At 33.5% G+C, this 22,055-nt stretch overlaps 3 protein-coding genes across 4 annotated transcripts; 1 reads left to right on the forward strand and 2 right to left on the reverse strand.

Annotated features, from left to right (window-relative positions):
* Positions 1-269: 269 nt before the first annotated feature.
* Positions 270-6,587, reverse strand: LOC105949847 (uncharacterized). Of its 2 annotated transcripts, none has more exons than XM_012973157.2 (10): positions 6,389-6,587; positions 5,890-5,954; positions 5,689-5,803; positions 3,270-3,306; positions 3,057-3,126; positions 2,619-2,723; positions 1,380-1,530; positions 1,199-1,281; positions 636-729; positions 270-560 (listed from the first exon to the last, which is right to left on the reverse strand). In XM_012973157.2, the coding sequence occupies exons 2-10, from the start codon at positions 5,921-5,923 to the stop codon at positions 479-481; spliced, it is 771 nt and encodes a 256-aa protein (XP_012828611.2). In that variant the 5' UTR covers positions 5,924-5,954; positions 6,389-6,587; the 3' UTR covers positions 270-478. The 2 variants fall into 2 exon arrangements, with proteins under 2 accessions (XP_012828611.2, XP_088679920.1); XM_088823794.1 differs by having other exon boundaries at positions 6,293-6,486.
* Positions 6,588-9,315: 2,728 nt separating this feature from the next.
* Positions 9,316-14,351, reverse strand: LOC105949849 (uncharacterized). Its single transcript, XM_012973159.2, has 6 exons — positions 14,192-14,351; positions 13,969-14,101; positions 13,053-13,156; positions 11,964-12,108; positions 11,729-11,875; positions 9,316-10,791 (listed from the first exon to the last, which is right to left on the reverse strand). The coding sequence occupies exons 1-6, from the start codon at positions 14,230-14,232 to the stop codon at positions 9,613-9,615; spliced, it is 1,749 nt and encodes a 582-aa protein (XP_012828613.1). The 5' UTR covers positions 14,233-14,351; the 3' UTR covers positions 9,316-9,612.
* Positions 14,352-19,880: 5,529 nt separating this feature from the next.
* Positions 19,881-21,737, forward strand: LOC148767500 (uncharacterized). Its single transcript, XM_088824317.1, has 2 exons — positions 19,881-20,076; positions 21,232-21,737. The coding sequence occupies exons 1-2, from the start codon at positions 20,029-20,031 to the stop codon at positions 21,715-21,717; spliced, it is 534 nt and encodes a 177-aa protein (XP_088680443.1). The 5' UTR covers positions 19,881-20,028; the 3' UTR covers positions 21,718-21,737.
* Positions 21,738-22,055: the final 318 nt, after the last annotated feature.

The raw sequence follows: 22,055 nt of genomic DNA on the forward strand, positions 1-22,055 counted from the left end.
CGAGGCCCCAATCCTTATATAATAATGGAATAATAAAAAAGAAAATTGGCAAAAAAAAAAAAAAAGTAAACAGCCAAATATCACCCAAGGGGTAGCAGGCTCAATAAAATAGAACATAGGGGGGTCATTGCTAATCTTTTTATTCGAGGGATTTTTTCGACAATTCGAGATCGCAGAAGGGGTTATCCGCTAAAAGCTTGTAAACCATCTATCATCTGTGTATACTAACAGCAACCGAGCAAAGCAACAAAATAGACATCCATCAGTAATTTCAAGCAACAAAATTCATTAATCAGTAATATAACGACGCCCGTGCGATAGGGTCATCATACAAGAAAGCCCATCTAACGTCGGCCCAAAAGAACAAAAACCGAAGTAGGCTACAGTTTTAAATTTTATCCATTTCAATAAATTTCACGAAATATGTTTTTTATTCAGCATCATTTTACCAAAAACATTCCACTTAGTGCATCATTCACTACATTCCCTGTAGCCCCAGTTTAGAATTTAGCCAAGCACAAACTTCATCCATTTCCTCCGGGATAGTGTAGTGACCAAGCCTGTCAAATGGATTTCAAAACATTCAATTTAACAACGAGAAAAGATATGTGTGATAGTAATATATTATTACTTACGCGGGATACGATTTAAATGTCGTATCACGAAATCCAGTGGAAGACAACTTCTCCGCAGACTTCTCCCCAAATTTGTAAGCAACTACATCATCTCCTGCATTATTACAATAGTATGCATTGCATTATTATAACAGTTAAACCTCTATAAATTAATACAGTCAGGACTAGGGCTGACAAAATTCTATTAATTTAGCAAAATATTAAATTATCGAGCTAATAATTTAGTATGTTTTTACCGAGTCGGGACCGTAAGAAATTATTATTTAAACGAGGTTATTAATTTATCGAGGTTTTACTGTATGACCAAAGTCTGCTTTAGCAACAAACACTTTTGGTTATTTATAAACAATTGCAACTTTTACAAACAAGAAAACGACAGGCAGCACTGCCTCTTCGATTGTAGTTTAAAGTGAAAAGATGTTGTTCTTATTATTTGACTTGCCATTTCCAAGGTAGGCCGGTATTCTTCGTGAAGTTAACGGAATAAAACCAACCACATATATAATGAACGAGAATATATTACGAGTATAACCGATTATTTAGGATGGAAGGCTCGTTCATACCTTTGCCGTGACAAAGGAGGATAGGCAAGGATGCAGCTCGGCCTGCAGCTTCATTTTTACCTTCCAATTTGTTACTCAAACTCCTGGCAAAAAAATCGTGGTAAAATATAATTCCATAAAATTAGAAAGTGAGTGAACCAATTTTGAGAAAGTAGAAGATATAAATAGTTCAGAGACAAACTTTGCACATGGAAGCCAACCACTTAAGCCGACAACAGCACTCAAATTAGGAGAGAATTGGTTGCCATTTTCATATTTCCCGAGAGCGTAACAAGTTGCAGAGTAGAGAGATGTTGCTGCACCCATACTGAAGCCTCCAATACCGAGTTTGACTATGAAAAAAAAAATAATGATAACTATGTTATTAGCTAATTAATTTTCTCAAAGTATAATGTATTAAAGTTGACCACCACTATAAAGCTATTATGGTGCATGTTTGCAAAGTCAGTTACATTGGTTCGATTTAAGGGAGGCTAATGCAGGGAAAGAAGTTTGGAATAGTAAAATTTATATCAAATGACAAATGAAATAGAACTTGGTCCTCGTACAAAAAATCTTCTAACTAGAACACAATCGATCTAAAAACGGTCTTCCAAATCAAAGCTTGGTGAGCAATTTTCTCAGGCTTGATATTCCAAGCGTTATATACTTGAACGATTTTAGATGCACACTTAATATATGTATCTTTGACAGAACAGTTTTATATTAAAAGAACGAAACTAAATGAACTTTTGTGTTGTGGACTCTAAATTAGTGTCATTTTTTTATTACAACGAAGGTAAGTGTTGTTTAGTATAGATTATATCTATCCATATTGATTTTTCCCCATTAAAGTATATTAAGGAATTTATCTTAGATTAGGAATCTATTCTATTGAATTGTGGCTTTCTCTAATTCTTTATTATAAGATTTCCCAGATACGGAGCAACTTGATATTTGGAGGTATGACTGAAGTTAACTAAATACAGAAGCTCGTTGATTCCTCCTATTAATATGTAATAGCACATAAAGATCAAACGTAACAGGCATGTTGTTTGTCTCGGATTATTTGACCTGACTGTGATTTTTAAAGTTATAAAATGGCAATAATAATAAATTTATTATTGAAATTGGGGCCGTAAAATCCACTCTTTTTTTTTTATTTATTATTGATCAAACTTGCGTAAAAAGCGTTACACCAGTTATCTTGGTTACATAAGCTAAATCCTCACATAACAGTAAGACTATTCGGTCAGACTAAGTAGAATTCCAGTTGTTACACGACAGCAATGCACTAAACAGGCATAAATACTAGATCTGGATTAGCTATTATCTTTCCGAGAGTGTTTGTTTTGCAGTATTAACAGGTCGTATAATCATAGGAAACTTGAATTAAAAAAAAAACATAAAGACATTGCATCTGACAACTGATAAAACTCACTGTCAGAAGGTTCATTAGCCAATAAGCTCGCAACATGCGTAGCTGAAGCATCCAAACCATCTAAATCATCACTCGCATTTTCTGAAAGGTCACTGACGTCAAACCCTATCAGCAACCACAAAAGATCATTACTTTCAGCAATTAAAATAGGAAAAATGTCACACAAGTTATTGACTGAAAAAAGACAACATATTTTTTTCCAAAACATGTGCTTCTTTTACACCTTGGAGTGTAACAGTGTCAGTTGACAGAGATTATGAATGTACTAAATTCATATTTTATGATCGTCTATAGTTGGTTGTTGACAAGTTATGTGGTTTTAGTCGAGTGCGAAGATTTTCAAGCTTCATACTTGCCTTTCTCTTTTCTACCGTAACTTATATTAAATTTCTTTGTAAATCTATACAGGTGATGGTATTAACATAAAAAGAAACTTACAAGCAGTTGAAGGAAAGCCCCCAAACAAAGTTATCGGTTGTTGAGGAGCAGTTGGGCAGATCCACTTTATCTGCATCCATATTCAAATTAATTAATTAAAAGATAAAAAATAAATAAAAAAATAATCAACCATTATTCAGTGGTTTGCCAATCACATATTCCAATTAATGACTGATTTCAAGTACTTCCACATGTAATAACTAGTATCCTTACATTCGGAAGAGGAAGGGTTTCCAAGAGAGTGGACCAGCTGCAAGGAAACGTGAAACCAAGGAGAGTATTAAACCAGAGAACTAACTGCAAAAAGTAGTCGTCAATCTAATGGATTGAATTGATTTCATGTCACACAACGAAATATAAACGGACAAGGATGTAAGAAGCTATGCCAGAATATCCATTTAGTAAGAGCATATGATTGAACACTCAACAATAAGGACTTATGTGACATTTATAAAGACTTTTCAACCCAATTCTCAACAATAATTTGAACATTCTTGCTTTCTTACTATTAGGGAACTCAGTTTTCCTAAGGCTAGTTCATCACACATGGTTATCTGAAAAATAATAGAATTAGATATACCCCCATTATTTTTGAAAATTTTGCTACAATTTCTAAACAAGTAATCTTGGATTTTACTGAAGATGCAACTCCATTAGCTATCCATGTGCAGTACGTCAATAACTATTTATAGTGCTCACCTCTTTCTTTTCCTTTGTGTATCACCATATGTTCAATTATGAGAATCAAATCAGATGTGGTAGATACATTAAACATGAAAAATAGGGTAAATTACGGCCACCCCCTGAGTTACGAAAAAATTCCTGCCGTTTGGGTAATTACAACCACCAATCAATTATGAATCTTCTTACACGTCCACCCTTATGGTGTCAAATTCAACGTAATCTTCTAGATTCCGTGAAATGTTTTCTAGTTTGTACTATTTAATGCAAAAATGCAGTTTCTATGCACCACAATCTGATATTTACAACGCAAGAGACACAATATATGAGCATCTTGTTTCAAAATGTGGAACTCGAATGGGGTAAAACCGGTACCAACTGGAGAATATTTCATATAATCTAGAAGATTCCACTAAATTTGACATCATAAGGGTGGACGTGTAAGAAGATTTATAATTAAGGGGTGGTTGTAATTACCCAACCAGGAAGGATTTTTTCGGTATTTGACCTTACCCCAGGGGAGGTGGCCGTAATTTACCCTAAAAAAATAAGCGAGATTGTGAACATAACAGAATCATGCATCTATTTCTATGTATTTGGAAAGGTAATCCTCAGTCCATTGAAGTCTTTTTCGATTTCCAAAAAAAAATTAATTGACAACTGCACCAACTCTTACAATTTCATTTTTTTTTCCTTCCACAGATTATAATCTTAAGAGCTACTAAGAATGGATGATCATCAATGTCAAATGCCCAGCTCAGCTCGAACATTTCTCCATCTGGGGTACGACCCAAGAAAAATTATGGCATTTAAACGTACATAAATCTTAATAGTCCTTAGGCAATTTTGACATTTAAATAGACATAAATGTATATGTAATTATTACAATACCCCGACCAGCTTTCGATTTCAATAACTAAGAAATCCCTTGAACTACTAACCCCCTTCGAGATGAACGGTTTCGCAGTTACATTTACGTATATCTGAGTAACCCAAGGAAAAATAATCCAGCATGACATGTAGTCCTTAGGCAATCAAGATGAAAAAATCGATGGTATATTGATAACTAGTAACAAACCTCAAACATATCGCAATTAATCCATATGGTGTTTTATAAATGTGTCTTATTTAATTAAAATACATGTTACATTACACCAACTAATCTTCCAATATTCACCATCTTGATGAAGTCCATATGCATTATAGCAGCACAATAAGTGTGGACTGTGGTGCAAGCACAAACTGATGTCAAATTTCAAGATTCCTAAATTTGCACAATGATGCATGTAAATCCTTCCTATGTCATTTGCGTTACGAGCATAATTAAAGATGTTGATGAGGTTTCCAGTTGAGGAAATTCAAAAACACTGTTCTTTTTTAAGTTTATCCAAGGATGAATGTTAGAAGTCAAACTAGGATCCAATGAAAACATCGTGAACAATGACTTATTTATCTCCTGCAGAGCAAAAGAAAGATTGATCTAATGCAGCTAATACTTAGACAAGGTGCGGCCGTTGTGAAGTCTAGAGCTAATCTGGCAAATCAATAATTCAAACTTATTTGTAATGTAATAATCCCCTTATAGAAAGGATCTCTATATAAATATAAATTACCAACAAATAAGCTATATATAATAGCTTAGCTAGTTAACAGAAAAGAACTATTGTCAAAATTTAATTACTCGTCTCTAAGCAAACAAGGTATGCTAGGTCAGTGTACCCGTAGCCCTGAAAAAATGGTTCTTCTCTCATGCATAAGGCATAAAAGAGACCATGGTTGCTCAAACAGTATCAAATAATCAAAGATACGGAAAGATACAATGCATAGTAAAGAGGGGATTGGGGATCTAATAGAAAATTCTCTTAGAAATAACAAAATTATAAATTAAGACTGCCTTAAAGAAAGTGAAATTCATTTATCATATGAGAGAGGAGAGGGAGCCGTTGATTACCTATTGCCGTTGTCCCCGAGGCCATGCAGCCATACAATGGTAGCCTGGTGTTTACCTTTAGGCCTGACCACGTACGTTCTTCCAAAGTCGAATGCCCTCCTAGCAGTTCTACCAGCTGCTTACAATTTAAACTTTTAGTTTGATAGATTGGGAAAACAGAGAGCTTAAATCAACTCAAGATAGAAATAAACGAACACTAACCAGAAGCTGCAACCGAAGGACCGGTAAAACTCATGCTCCTCCCAATAAATGAAGCCTGCAACTTGCTGCGTAGAGAGATGACCGGCACCCGTAGTTCATATTTTATGTGCATTATCAAATAACAGTGCTTAATTCGTTGCAATTCATTTTTATGCAAAGTTCTTAAGGTGGTCTAAAAACCTCAGTATCTAAATTCATATACTCAAAAAGGATTGGAAAAATGATAAATATTAATTCTTGTACTTGAAACGTAGCTCCTCCATTCTTGTCTAGTGATGTGAAATATGATAATTCTAATGGAATTTTACTTTTGCAGGGAAAAAAAATTAAATCTGAAAGAAGAGACGAATTAGAGCAAATACATGATGATGATAAAGGTATGGGGATAAGGCATATGATGTACCTATATTAAATTATAAATTGCAAGGAAATGCAGAAATTGAAGCTCGGCAACAGAAAATCCAATTGTAGAGGAAATGAAGTTATCCGTTTCGCTTACCGGAGGAAATTCCGACTTTATGCCAGGGGAGAATGGCGCTGCTGCTCTCTTCTCTCAAGATTGCTTCAACCAATCGTACAAATTTGGGGTTTTAGCTCATAAATAGTTATTAATTATTATAATTTATAGGAATGTTTGGTTACATTTTCATCTCATTTTAATTCTTTTTTTCCAAAACCTGCTTGTTAAGTATTTTCTCTTTTTTTTTTTTTTTTTAAGTTTCTCTCTATATTGGACATGACATGTCAGCATGGATGAAAATATTTTACTTCTGCAGTAAAATTTGTATTGACTAAAAGACAACAAAGATCAATTTATTTTTCAAATTCTTCTTGCAGAATACATTTTTCTAACAACATTAAACATTATTTGACATCTACAATGTATTGTCTAATTTCTAGTGTTCTAAAAATCGGCCGAGGCGGCCGATTAATCGGTCTCCGAGGCGGAGGCGGTCAAAAACCGTTACGATTTTAGTGTAAAGGTTTGAAAAATCGGTTTTTTGTCTTTGATGCGGTTCTAGGCGGTTTGAGGCGGTTCGAGGCGGTTTGAGGCGATCCGAGGCGGTCAAACCTTTATGGCGGGTCAAACTTCGGTGGCAAAAATCGGTCAAAAATCGGTTTTTTTTTTTAATTCAAAATAAAAGTTGGGAATTTTAATAAACAAAATATGAGCTTATGTTTTATTTTGTTTATGTTAACTGTTATTGTTAAAGAACTAATGATATATGTTAGGAATGTTCAAGAATAAATATAAATTCAAAAAAATTATTTTTTTATTTATATTTTATAAGGATATTTATGTATTATGATCTTATTATTATTAAACTTTTATTATTTTATTAAGATATACATGATGGAGATATAACTATGTTTAAATATCTTTTTATATATGTTTTGAGTATTTATAAATAATATCTAAAAATATATTATATTAAATTTTAAAAACCGATTTATTTCCAATTTATCACCGATTAATCACCGCCACACCGATTAATCGTGAGTCGGTCATTGACCGCCTCCGACCCGATTACCGCTTTTTACAACCTTGCTTATTTCAAAGTATAAACAAGAGTAACTGACACTTTATACCCTTGAATTACATAATTTTTACACTTTACACCATTAAATTGAAACAGTATCACTTTGCACCCTACTCCCTCTTTTTGCTTAAAAACTGACGTCCGTTTAACATTTAAGAGGGGGCCAATTATCTTTTTTATTTCTCACATCATTTTTTCACGAGACTCTTCCACCGCCAAACATCTTTAATCGACCCTTCACTTTTGCTCCTCAACCACCATCGTGAGATTCTCTAAAACCCCGAACCATACTCCGTACATTCTCCTCCTCCGACGTCGTAGGCATAGGCATCGCTCATATGCTATTTGGCACAAATATTTTTGTTCTATTAGGGGGGGGCAACCCAAAGTTCTCCCACAACATAGCCATGATCCAAGACGAGCACCTCCGTCGTTCCACTTCAAAGTGAAGCCATGAGTCTGCTCATTTATATATAGTAAGAAATCAAAGATCTTCATCACAGCTCATAGCACGCTGTATGCATGTGCTACTGTCCATGCTTCCCTCCCAAAACGGCGTCGTTTAACTCCCTTCTCCAACTTCAAAAGACGCGATAAGAATAAAACAGTAAACGCGTTTTAATAAGGTAAAACGACGTCGCTTAATAACATAACAAAAGAAATTCAAAAACGGTAAATTCCGCTACACCACTCCCTGCTTTTCCAAGCCATGACTCATGGCTTAAAATGAGGAAACTTCTTCTCTATCTCTGCCGCTTCCTCCCATGTAGCTTCAGCCTCTGAAAGATGTGACCAATGAATTAGCCGTTGTACATCAATAGTGTTATTCTTCTTTATCATTCTTCTTCCCAAAATAGCCACTGGAACCAATAACATCTGACTATCTTCATCTAAGGGAGGCAAGTTGGCGGGAACTTGCATGTGAGCTCCAATCTGTTTCTTTAACTGAGAAACATGAAACACAGGATGTAGGTAGTTGTAGTTCATATGCCACCTCTCCAACTCTTCTGATAATAGGAAATGGACCACAATACTTAGGTGTAAGTTTCCACATGTGGCTTTTCCTTAGACTCAGTTTCTTAAATGGTTTCAATTTAAGGTAAACTGACTCTCCTTCATTAAAGGATCTCTCACTTCTGTTTTTATTTGCATAATATTTCATCATTTCTTGAGCCTCACTCAAAAGTTCTTTCAACTTCTGAGATATCTTCTGATTTTCCTTCAACCAACTGTCAACTCTTTATGTCTTCTTGATCAAAGCTGTGGGGGAGGATATCCATAGAGTGCTTCAAATGCTTATCTCTACCTTATCTCTACATTAACTAAGTTAGACTAGAGTACTGTGATAATGCTTGCCAACTCTCGGTGTGTGTTTGGCCATTTATAGTAAGAAAACAACGGTCTTCATCACAGCTCAGAGCATGTGTAGGTCTTCCCTCCGAAAACGGGGTCGTTTAACTCCCTTCTCCAACTTCAAAAGACGCGATAAGAATAAAAGCGTAAACGCGTTTTAATAAGTTAAAACGACGCCGCTTAATAACATAACAAAAGAAATTAAAAATCGGTTACTTATGTTACATTGATAATACAGGTTGTGACTTGTAAGTTGAATATAATTTTTGAATACACATCTACCGGACGATAAGCACTTATGTTAATATTAATAATATTTTTCAAAATTTATGAATATACCACGATATTTTTAATATTTACAAATTTCTCCCACATAAACGTATCCAATGTTTCAGAATATGGAGTTTCCCCATGTTCGTATCCCCATTAATTAGCCGTGTCCGCGTTCCCATGTCCGTGCTACATAGCCATTACATCTACAGCAAGCATACATGAGATAATTGATATACTTTGCTTTTACGTATGGTATATATGATTCAAACATTTGCTTAATTATAAACCATAGAAATTAGGCCAAAATCAGTTGAATGAAGGGATTACACTGCCCAAATCTTACAGTATTACAACTCAGAAAGCCTACAATATACATATTTGCAAAGAATTACAATAAGCATCTTGGAAGCAAGTTGGAAAGCTTCTACAACTATCAGTTCTCACAACACTCAATTTAATCGTAGGACTAAATTCACACACGTATAGGAACTCGAAGATATGCAAATGTTTGGGATTAGAGATAGCTAATCTAATCAGCTTCATTAGCTAGTGTTATTTATGTACCCTTAAGAGCAGCAAACCTTGCAGCTAAATCGTCGTAGTCAGGTAATTTGGGATGCACATGCGGTGCCTGATTATCTGCTTGGAAAGTATTAGCGCGGCTAAGAACCTTCTCTGATTCTGGTAAAGCAGTCGGAAGAGAAACAGATCTACTTGGCGGTGGAAACAATCCAAGTTCCCGATAATCCGCATCTCTGCTTTGACTAATCGATGATTCACCATCATCACTAGTTCTTACATGTGAAGGTTTAGCCGACAACTTATTCCTCAACTTTACTTCATCATAGCTTGATTGTTTCTTGCTGTAATGAATCAACATCTTGTCCATCATTCTTTCCTCGTCATCCTTTCTCGAACGATCCTTTCTTCGACTACTGGAGCTCCTATTCACACCTCCGACATCTTCAACGATATAGTTGGACGATGATTTGTGGTGTTTCCTTTGAATTGACCGTGGTTTCGGCAAGGGAATCTGATAATCGACCTCTTTTCCGCGGTCATAATTCTTTACTTTAGTAGGTGCAACATTTTTTTCCGTCTTTGTGTTACCTGTGTCATCTTCATCCATATCAAAACCAGCATGCTTAGAACTTCTAGTATGCCTGTCTTTATCTTCCTTGGGCTTTGTATATGGAGGACAAGGGATATCGTCTTTTGATCTCACATACGGTGGTGGAGGGATGGTATAACTAGCGCAAGATTTAAACCTGTCAGATCCTTCATCCAGTCTTTTACTTATCGAGTTCATTGCATTATCTTGATTGGAACAGTTGTAAGAAATGACATTTTCGGTTTTTCCGGGATATTCCGTGCTTTCTCCTTTTCTTGGATTACAAGAACGGTTACTACGTGTAGTGGATCCCGTGTCAACATTATTATCCAGCACTTTCTCGTGGAAAGCTCTGTTTCGACTTTCTACCTTCAATTGTGCACCACCTTTGTCGGCAGGATATGAATGTTTAATTCCATCATCACCTTGCAACCTACTTCCTCCCCCCCTCTTCAATACTGACTTCTCTCTGTAATCGGTTGTTTCGTTCCTTTTAATGATATGATGATTTGATTCGTCTTCGTCTTTTCTCGACACATTAGTTTCACCGTAGCTGTGAATTATTCTCTTCTCGTCCAAAATTCTAGAGCTTTGTTTCACTATATCCGCTTTTTGTACGTCTACCTGCCAATATGGAATTGAGAATATCAGTCGTCAGTCACATACTCTGCACTCTAGTCATTCATCGATATTGTTTTCACCCCCATGAGTTACAAATATATAAAATACTATTCAACAACAAGTTTGTGGCGTATGAATATGATACTTGCCCCGTCAATACAAATTGACATGCTATTTTCATGTCGAAACAAGCTCAAGTACAAAGAAGAAAGAGAAAAAAAGAAAACGATCTTTTGCAATTGATATGGTCGTGTACCATCATGCAACATTACAGTACATTGCCCCTTGAACAGTGAGTTCAAAACTTATCTACACTCAGGAGCAGAGTAATAAAGAAAGTAGTCGACTTGGAAATATACAGATTTTCCGAATATTTATAACTAAACCAGTAATGCAAGGATAGTGCCGTATACAGTGGCGGATTTGAGGTAAGTCCCAGGCGGGCTCGAAAACATTTGCATTACTTCAGAGTCTAACCAGCCCAGTTATACTATTTGATCCATCTCACCAAATTCATCTACTTTTAGTTTATCACCCTAAGGCACAAGAGTGAGTTCATCTTGCAAATTATATTTATTAAGAAATGCATCACCAAAGTAAGATATTGACACTATCATCGAGAATTTTCGAAAATTACAAACTCGAAAGGGTTGATTGTAGTTCGTAAAGAATTCACATAAGAGGCTTTAATGATCAAATTTTGTACGTAGTATGTTTTAATTTATGACATTATTTATTAGATTATTCATATTAATCATCGAGAGTTTTCGAAAAATACAAACTAGAAAGGGTTGATTGTAGTGCGTGAAGAATTCATGTAAAAGGCTTCAATGATCAAATTTTGTAAGTAGTATGTTTTAATTTATGACGTGATTTATTAGATTTTATTCATATTACACAATGTACCGAACAGAATATCATAAATGATTAAAGATATTACCTGCTGAATTACTACTGAATGAGTAGCCGCCAACCTCCGCTGAAATCCACTAGAATGCCATTTAATTGAAAACTCGGAAGCTATATCTTGCAATACCTGGAGTCTCTTCTCGTTTGAAGGTGGCCTCGAAGATAGATTCTCGACAAACTAGCAATGAGGAAACGAACACGTTAGAGATTGAAACGAATTTGTATTCATTCATATACATTTTGTACGGGCTATGTAGAATCACTACCTTTTGATTAACAAAAACTTCTAAACAATGTCCATATCGCTGCTGAAATGTATCTCTGAGCTCTCGCAGTTCGGGCAGATCAGAGAACCTTGCAGCAGCATAAATCAGCGATGCAACAGCCTCCCTACATTCTTCAGGACATTCCCTGTATAAAAAAATAATAATTAACAATAGTAATTATAAAAAGATAGAAAATAAAAATTAATAGAATAAAAGTTACTATCATGATCAAGTAATACAGTGGGGAGCACTAAAAATATGCAAACAAACTATGTAACTGCATCGTAGTTGAACGGGTGCGTAGCTACGAAACCTTTCAGTTATTGTTTATTTCAGAAAATGGAAATGTTGGCTCTTTTCAAGATATCGGCTATATTTTTAACAGAAATGGTGACTGTTGTTTCAGTTGAAGTACTTCATCGGATGTTCTTCCAATGTAATTTGGTTCAATGAGAAAGATGATGCATGAATTCAGCAAAAACCCAGACCTATTCTTATTTATCCCCGTCTCGCCTTTGCCATGTTTTGATAAGCTTCTAAGCAATAACACTAGCAATAAGAAAGTTTAGGTAGAAAAGCATGTTTAGAGCAAGACTGTACTCAGTCTGTTTTGCATCCACTTATTTAAGTGCTTTTCAACTTTCGAGTTAAAGAGAAGCACTTCTATTATTTTGGCATATAGGTGCTTTTGCTTGCTTATACTTCTCTAAAATCTAGTTAAAAGCTAAAGTAAGAGACAATATGCTGTTTTAGCTTATGTTTGTCTATGGATAGGTTGAAATTTATTAACCAAGGTTACCCTCGATTGGATGAATACTTAAACACTAAAAGAAATTTATTAAACTTTTGATTTTGTCCCCCTCTTTCCTAAAAATTATTTCGGTTTTCTTATGAAGGACAACGGTTATAAGTTTGTATCCTTTTAGATTCAAACAACGACCATGATAGACAGATACTAGACCCGAAAATGAAATGATATGAAGCAAGGTTCAAAAGAGATTCCTTGTGCAGATGATATCTATACACACACACTCACACATACATCAAACTTGCCAAAAATGAAGCCGTACACACGCGATTGGATCATACCCTTGTTTTTGCATTCTTGAAAGTTGCTTCACGATGCACTCGCAATATTGCTCAACAACGTCATACAAACACAAGAGGTTCAATCCAGCAAGATATTCTTCAGTCTGTTTCACACGTTAAGAAGTAGATATAAGTTCGAACCGAACCAATGTGAGAATATTTAGAGGCATGAAATGTATACCATACGTTAATATAGTTCTTGGCCACCAAATTACATCAAAAACAGAGAGAATATGCATTAAAAATCTACCAATTTCCACTTTGCTCGTTGTTGGCCAGATACAAAGTTAATTACATTACACTACTTCAAAAGCAACAAAATCGACACAAATTACATTATCATGCATTTTTTCGATATTTAATTAATAAACGATTAAATAATATAACATTACAAACGCAGAATTTAATGATATTTTTTTTTATTTATTTAATCCTTATCAGTTGTTAGTGTCACTGTACTACTGCTAAAGTTCGACTTCATTTTGGTTCGTGAGCATCTTCCTCGATACTTAGCATAAAAGCAAATAAAATGAACTCAATCCTACTTAAACACGAGAATAAACCCCAAATAAAATCTCCGATTTTTGAAATGTATTGTCTTAAGGTTCGACCAACAGAATAATTTTAATACTACGAACAGCGTTGCGAGATTTGTCCTAGGTTATCGTCTGTCAAATTCAATCCGATGCGATTTTTATTTGACAATCTTCCCCACTGCTAAAAAAATACTCAAGACTCCAGTGCACCAAATTTAGAAGGAAATCAACGAAACGATGATTACCTTGTAAAAAAAACTCTAATCAATGAAGCAGTAGCAAAACTCTAATGAATTTAACAATTAATAAAAAAAAAATTGCAATAATACCCTTCCATAAGAAACAGAAAGAAGAAAGGAGTTAGAATGGAAAAAAAATACCCTTCCATAAGCGTTAATATCAAGGCCATTGGAAAGCAACTTGGCTAGATCTTCTCTCAGGAATCTTTGCTTAGCCTCCACTCTCCGTCTAACTACATCGATCCTTGCCCGAATCGTTTTTATCAGAGATTTGCTGCATTTATATTTGCCAATTTATATCAAATGAGATCAGAAAAAAATATATAAACATCACCGAAATGAAAATTGTGGATAGAGATCCGACCATTTGACGCTGAATCCACGACCGAGGATACCGTCCAGCATTTTCGATATGTGTTTGTTTTCTATCCGTTTGAAACAAAGAAATGGTGATTTCAAAAAGTTGAAGAAATTTCAGAGTGGAGAGTGGGACTCAAGTCTATAGTGTCGGTATCTCAAGTACCAGATAGAGACGGTCGTCAGTGCGTATTTGTTATTTTATTAAGGTTAAATCACAAAAAGGCCAGTGACAAATGCACTTAATTAAAAAGGGACATTCTACTTTTTTGTTTTTTAAATAAATTCAACTCATTCAAAATTATTTGCAGATAAGGAAAATTCTTTTATATATACCAAAATTACCCCCAATTCATTGAAACTCAATTTAATTCCAATTTCATGATTTACACCCCAATTTAGTCCAATTTCATTAATAACCAATTTTAACTATAATTTCAATTTTGACCCCAATTTTGACCGGCCACCACCGGAGACCGCCTGTCGCAGCCGGTCTCCGGCGTTGACTATTTTTTTTTTAAACCTTTTTTTTCCCTGAATTTTTTTTTCCGGCCGGTCGCCGGGTCTCCGGCGTTGACATTTTTTATTTTTTTAATTTTATAATTTTGTTTTATCTTAAAAAAATACTATAATTAATATTACTGTCTTGGCTGCTAAATTACTATCTCCGACAGTTATTTAACCTGTCGGAGACAGTAATTTAACTGTGAATTGACTTCTTTTTTTTTTCTTCAAAAATATTTTAATTAATATTACTGTATTCATTGCTAAATTACTGTCTCTCTAGCAGTTATTATTTAACTGTTGGAGCAGTAATTTAACTGTTAATTGACTTTTTTATTCTTAAAAAAAATATTTTTAATTAATATTACTGTTTCGTTGCTAAATTACTGTCTCCAGCAGTTATTTAACTATCGGAGACAGTAATTTAACTGTCAATTGATTTTTTTTTTTTTTTTTTTCTTAAAAAAAATATTTTAATTAATATTACTGCTTTGCCTGCTAAATTACTGTCTCCAACAGTAATTTAACTGTCTTAGACAATAATATTAATAATATTACTGTTCGGGAAAATAATATTCATAATATTACTGTCCCAAACAGTAATATTACTGTCTGAGACAGTAATTTAGTAGCCAAAACAGTAATATTAATTAAAATATTTTTTTCTAAGAAAAAAAAATTTGAAAAAAAAAAATAAAAAAAATCAGCGCCGGAGACCGGCGGTCAACGGTGGTTGACCGACCGGAAAAAAATTTCAGGAAAAAAAAAAGTTTTCAAAAAAAAAAAACAAAACAAAACTCAACGCCGGAGACCGGCGGTCAACGCCGGAATGTGGCCGGAAAAAAAAATTTCAGAAAAAAAATTATTTTCTGAAAAAAAAAAATTGGGGGTTAATGTGATATAATTGTTTAAATCCGGGGTCAATGTGTAATATTAAGGAAGTTAGAGCATAAATGATGGAATTGATAAGAATTATATTATGGAGGGTATTTTAGACTAAAGACATGTGGATGGGTTTAATTGAGAGACTGTTTTTTTTTTTTTGTAGACCTATGTGCATTTAAGTCCCATGTGATGAGCCTTTTTGCCATTCGCCCTTTTATTAATACAATTTTCAATTGATATATGATTTTGACAACCAATTTCGAAACATTTAAAACACAAAATTTATAGTTATGAATGAGTTATATTGAAAATGGGTCATTACAAATAAGTCCATCAATCGTTACTTATTGATAAAGAGATCCAGAAAAAAACTCTTTTACCAATAAGTCCACATATGGTTCAGATTTTTGTTCAGATTTTTGTAAATTAATAAAATAGCCCCTCATGCTTTAATATGCTCATATTTCATCCTTAACTTAATTTAACCTCAATTTGACACCAAATTTTACAAATTATTCAATTTTGACCCAAAACGTTTTTTTTTTCAAAAAACTTTTTTTTTGCCGCCGGATTCCGGCGTTGACTTTTCAATTTTTTTTTCTTTTTCGCCGGTTTCCGGCGTTGACTGTTTCAATTTTTTTTTCTTTGTTTCTGTAACATTTGTTTTTCGTTTAAACAGCAATATTGTTGTGATTGACAGTAACTAGATTACTGTTAAACACAGTAAAATTAACTAAACTACAATTTAACACAATAATATTGCTATAATTGAATCAATCGACCCCGAGGAGCATAAAGAAACCTTGGGTTGCATCTTTATGGAGAATCGCGACTGCAAACGTCGTTAAGAAAAGCTTTGTTCGTTCTATTCGGGGGCCATCAAAGGCGGTGGAATCGACTATGGGAGACGCTTCGTTTTTTTTTTGTAATGGCTAATCCCATTCTACCTCCACCATCGTCTCCATCGCCGGCTCTGGTGACGTCGCTCTGCTCCGCCGCAGCCATCATTTAAAAAAAAAATCGGAGAAGTTTTTGTTGTTGGGTATCTTTTGCAACAATATAGTTGTTTTCTTTATTATGCTATTTTGTATATTTTTTCGTTATTCTACTATTCTTTAGTTTTTTTTTTTTATAGTTTTTGGTTGTTTTCGACATTTTTAGTTGATATTCGATGCAATCGAAATAAGAATATGACTTTGGGTTAGAATAGCAGACTCAGTTTGACACAGTAATATTACTATATTAATCTCTAGCACAGTAATATTAACACAACAAAACTCATTATTATTGTGTAATAGAGTAATATTACTATGTTGACCGTTCAACAAATGTAAACATTATAAAAAGCCAAAGGAATTAATATTACTGTGAGTGATAGTAATATTACTATAACAACAGTAATATTGCCGTCAACCACAGTAATATTACAATAATAGACAGTAATATTATTACGTTACTCCGTGAATAACTCAAACAAACAAAAAATTCCAAACAAAATAATAATATTGATGTGGTTGACAGCAATATTACTATAACAACAGTAATATTACCGTCAACCACAGTAATATTATTGTGTTTGCAGTAATATTACAATAATAGACGGTAATATTATTACGTTACTCCGTGAATAACTCAAACAAAACAAAAAAACCCAAAAAAATAATAATATTGATGTTGTTGACAGTAATATTATTGTGTTTACTGTTATTTTACTGTCAACGACAGTAATATAATTACGTTGACTTGTTAACAAATCAAACAAAATAAAAAAAAAAACAAAAAAATAATAATAATATTACGTTAATTTAATGTCAACGGCAGAACAATTACATAAATGTATTGTCAACGGTAGTACAATTACGTTAATTAACTGTCATTGACAGTATAATTACCTTAATTTACTGTTAGTGACAGCACTATTACGGTCAATGTTTAGCGGCGAACGTAAAAAAAAACTAAACAAAAAAAAAAAACTTAAAAAAACACTAAAAAAAATCAACGCCGGAGACCGCCGGTCTAACGCCGGAAACCGGCGAAAAAATCCGGAAGAAAAGATAAGAAAAAAAACTGGCAAAAAATTCGGAAAGAAAGAAAAAAAAAATTTTGAAAAGTCAACGCCGGAATCCGGCAGCAAAATTTTTTTTTTTGAAAAAAAAAATGTTTTTCGGGTCAAAATTGAATAATTTGTGAAATTTGGGGTCAAATTGAGATTAAATTAAGTTAATGATGAAATTGGAGCATATTAAAGTATTCTCAAAAAAAAGTCAAAATTGAATTTTTGTGGTCAAAATTGGATTTTTGTGGACAAAATTGATTAAATTGGGGTTACAATTAAGAATTGGGTATAAATAGTTGAGGGTAATATTAGGATATACATGAATGTTTCTTTTGTTTATAATAAATATTAAAGGGATGGGCTTATTGGTGAAAGAGTTATAGCCCCTAAACCTAGAATAATAAAGATGCTTGGTTGGAGACTTATGCATAAAAAAACCCCTTGTTTTTTTCCTTCTAGATTTTTTCGCCGGTTTCCGGCGTTGACTTTTTTTTGGTCTGTTTTTTTCTGCCGCCGAATTCTAGCGTTAGACTTTTTTTTAGTAGTTTTTTTAGTTTTTTTTTTTTTTTTTTTTTTTTTTTTTTTTTTACGTCCGCCGCTAAACATTGACCGTAATAGTGCTGTCACTAACAGTAAATTAAGGTAATTATACTGTCAATGACAGTTAATTAACGTAATTGTACTACCGTTGACAATACATTTATGTAATTGTTCTGCCGTTGACAGTAAATTAACGTAATATTATTATTATTTTTTTGTTTTTTTTTTATTTTGTTTGATTTGTTAACAAGTCAACGTAATTATATTACTGTCGTTAATAGTAAAATAACAGTAAACACAATAATATTACTGTCAACAACATCAATATTATTATTTTTTTGGGTTTTTTTGTTTTGTTTGAGTTATTCACGGAGTAACGTAATAATATTACCGTCTATTATTGTAATATTACTGCAAACACAATAATATTACTGTGGTTGACGGTAATATTACTGTTGTTATAGTAATATTGCTGTCAACCACATCAATATTATTATTTTGTTTGGAATTTTTTGTTTGTTTGAGTTATTCACGGAGTAACGTAATAATATTACTGTCTATTATTGTAATATTACTGTGGTTGACGGCAATATTACTGTTGTTATAGTAATATTACTATCACTCACAGTAATATTAATTCCTTTGGCTTTTTATAATGTTTACATTTGTTGAACGGTGAACATAGTAATATTACTCTATTACACAATAATAATGAGTTTTGTTGTGTTAATATTACTGTGCTAGAGATTAATATAGTAATATTACTGTGTCAAACTGTAGTTTAGTTAATTTTACCGTGTTTAACAGTAATATAGTTAATATTACTGTCAATCACAACAATATTGTTGTTTAAACGGAAAAAAAAAGTTACAGAAATAAAGAAAAGAAGAAAAAAAAAATTCAAAAAAGTCAACGCCGGAATCTGGCGAAAAAATCCAGAAGAAGAAAAAAAAAAAAAAAGTCAACGCCGGAATCCGGCTGGAAATTTGTTTTTTGAAAAAAAAAAGTTTTGGCTCAAAATTGAATAATTTGTGAAATTTGGTGTCAAATTGAAGTTAAATTAAGTTAATGATGAAATTGGAGCATATTAAAGTATGATGGGTTATTTTAGTCATTTACAAAAATCTGGACCATGTGTGGACTTATTGGTAAAGGAGTTTTTTGTCTGGATCTCTTTATAAATAAGTACCCATTGATAGGCTTATTTGTAAAGACCCCAAAAAAAAAATTTGAAAAGTCATCGCCGGAATCCGGCGGCAAAAAATTTTTTTTGAGAAAAAAAAAAGTCAAAATTGGATTTTTGTGGACATAATTGATTAAATTAGGGTTACAATTAAGAATTTGGTATAAAGGGTTGGGGGGTAATATTGTCTTATACATGAATGTTTCCTTTATTTATAATAAATATTAAATGAATGGGCTTATCGGTGAAAGAGATATAACCTCTAAATCTAGAATAATAAAGATGCTTGATTGAAGACTTATGGACAATTAACTCCTTGTTTTTATGTAAAAAGATCTAGCACAATAAATCATCCGAATTAGCCCATCTATGGTCGCGCTAGTAATTAGAAGAAAATTAGTTTGAACGAAATTCAACCACTATAATTTCATCCGAAATAGCTAGCCCATCTGCCTCCTTTTGTTTTCTCTTTTTCTATATTTTGTCAAATTAAACGGTGAGGAGGGGTTTTGAGGTGAAAACGGTGTGCTTCATTGGGGCTAATAACTATATAAAGCCATTAATAGGAGTTAAATAACCATTTTTTTTCTTCTTGTAGGAACTAAATCGTAATAGTCGACGACTGTCAAATAAACCTAATTCTCAACTTTGGTCTTCTTGTTTCTGACCCCACCTCATGGCAGAAGGTGATATAGATGCCTTACCCCTTGGCGCTGCACAACAGGTTTTAATTTGCGCTTCTTTTTTTGTTATATAAACATATAATCTTTTTTTCTTTTCTGTTCGTGTTGTATGCAGGGGCGGATCTAGGGGGTGGCCAAGTATGCCATGGACCACCCCAAATAATGAAAATAAATTTGCCTTAAATGGCAAAGATCTCCAAATTGTTAGTTGAGATCATGAGGGTCATGAGTTTGACTCCATTATGGTTCAAAAAAGTAATGTTTAATTTTTTTGTCTAAATTTCTTTTGAGCCCCTCTCCCATAAACACATTATATTATATCTATATTACTATTTAGTCCACCCAAAATTCAAAATATATAAAAAAAGTCCTAACTTTTTTTTTAGCCCCTCTCCCCAAAAACACATTATATTATATCTATATTATTATTTAGTCCACCCAAAATTCAAAATATACAAAAAAGTCCTAAATTTTACTTGTTTTTTAGCCCCTCTCCCAAAAAACACATTATATTATATCTATATTATTATTTAGTCAACCCAAAATTCAAAATATACAAACAAAGTCCCAAATTTTTTCTTCTCCTAATTTATCCAAAAAAAAAAAAAAAAAAGTTTCAATTTTTTTTTTCCTTCTCCTAATTTATCCAACAAAAAAAGGTTCAAAATTTTTTTCCGGGGGCGCTGCCCCCGAACCCCGAAAATTTAATCCCATTGTACAGTAAATTCTTGGACTTGGCATAGCCGGCATACCCTAAAATTTCATCCTGGATCCGCCACTGGTTGTATGATGTGTAACAATTTTGATTTTTCTCTTTTGCAGTTTTGCTCAATGATTTTAGGCTAGTGTAAAAAATTGTAGATTTTTTTTTTTTTTTTTTTCTTTTTTTTTTATATATTTTAATATCTGGCAGGATTCTTTTCTCCTTTATAATTGATAAAACGGTGAATAGTGAATTAATTTGATAATGACGTTTTAGATATTTGGTTTTAATGGAAGTGAGTCATCATTTACTTTTGAATTTCCTTTCATTCTTAATTTTTTCATCGAAAAAGTTGTAGTTTAACATATAATATATCTATATACATACATATAATAAAGTGTTGATGCATGGTTAACAATTTGCAATATAACCAAATGTCCTATAGGCTATAGATATATTTATCTAATCTCAGCTCGCTCATAATCTAAACCAGGCATGCCAGTGCCACGAGACTCGCCGATTGGCTATGATACAACAGGCAAACACACGGAGAATTGAAGAAAGACTTGAAAACATCGAAAATGCAATAGCAAGTATCACTGCGGAATTAAGAGCAAACGGGGCAAGATTTCACAACGAACGCCTTCGTGATAGTCAGAATTGGAGGGCTGGCGACTACGAAGTGGTGGTTAAGTACAAACTCGGACACCCTTATGGCCCTCCCCCAAGTTGCCCTGATGTCCAGTTTGATCAGAGCTACCCCATCAATTCCAGACCGCCGGCGAATTTATTGCCGAAGAATTACGGTATGTTTATTGAATGGCAACGTATGACTGTAACACAGATGAGGGAGAAGTTAGAAGGAATTTATTGGTTCTACAATGACAACATATTCGAATTGCAGCCCAATGCATCCGAACAAATGTGCATCGATGCATTTGTAAGGTTGGACGAGTACCTTCGCTATCCAAGTTACTAACTGTAAGTGTTTAATCTTGCTTGTTGTGTTGCCTTTTCTTTTTTCACTCCTATTTCTAATTATTAATTCTTTAATTGCATTTTTTTTCGTGCAGAGTTATTCTCCTTGCAGCTGTGATCTGACCCGAGTGATATTAGCAGGATTGTGGAGTCTGATTTTCGTATTTTGTACTTCGGATTCTCATCTTTATTTTCAAACTATCTCTACTATTTGAGTTGGACAGATGGATGTAAATAATTTATTGGAGTTATTTTGTCTGGTTTTGATGGATGCTATTTGCTTGGGATACTTATGAGTTTTATTTACACTTAAAATTTCTTATATAATTTGATATGAGT

Source organism: Erythranthe guttata, chromosome 10 (assembly GCF_056151865.1).
Source record: "Erythranthe guttata isolate IM_541 chromosome 10, IM_541, whole genome shotgun sequence".
Classification (NCBI taxonomy): Eukaryota; Viridiplantae; Streptophyta; class Magnoliopsida; order Lamiales; family Phrymaceae; genus Erythranthe; species Erythranthe guttata.

Coding starts and splice junctions, on each gene's coding strand:
- LOC105949847 (XM_012973157.2), bottom strand. CDS start 5,923: ATGAGTTTTACCGGTCCTTCGGTTGCAGCTTCTG. Junction 3,127..3,269: donor AAACCCTTCCTCTTCCGAAT/GTAAGGATACTA, acceptor ATATGGATGCAG/ATAAAGTGGATCTGCCCAAC. Junction 1,531..2,618: donor GGCTAATGAACCTTCTGACA/GTGAGTTTTATC, acceptor TTTTTTTCATAG/TCAAACTCGGTATTGGAGGC.
- LOC105949849 (XM_012973159.2), bottom strand. CDS start 14,232: ATGCTGGACGGTATCCTCGGTCGTGGATTCAGCGTCAAATG. Junction 12,109..13,052: donor TCAAGAATGCAAAAACAAGG/GTATGATCCAAT, acceptor TTTTTTATACAG/GGAATGTCCTGAAGAATGTA. Junction 11,876..11,963: donor AAGTTTTTGTTAATCAAAAG/GTAGTGATTCTA, acceptor CCTCATTGCTAG/TTTGTCGAGAATCTATCTTC.
- LOC148767500 (XM_088824317.1), top strand. CDS start 20,029: ATGGCAGAAGGTGATATAGATGCCTTACCCCTTGGCGCTGCACAACAG. Junction 20,077..21,231: donor CCCTTGGCGCTGCACAACAG/GTTTTAATTTGC, acceptor AATCTAAACCAG/GCATGCCAGTGCCACGAGAC.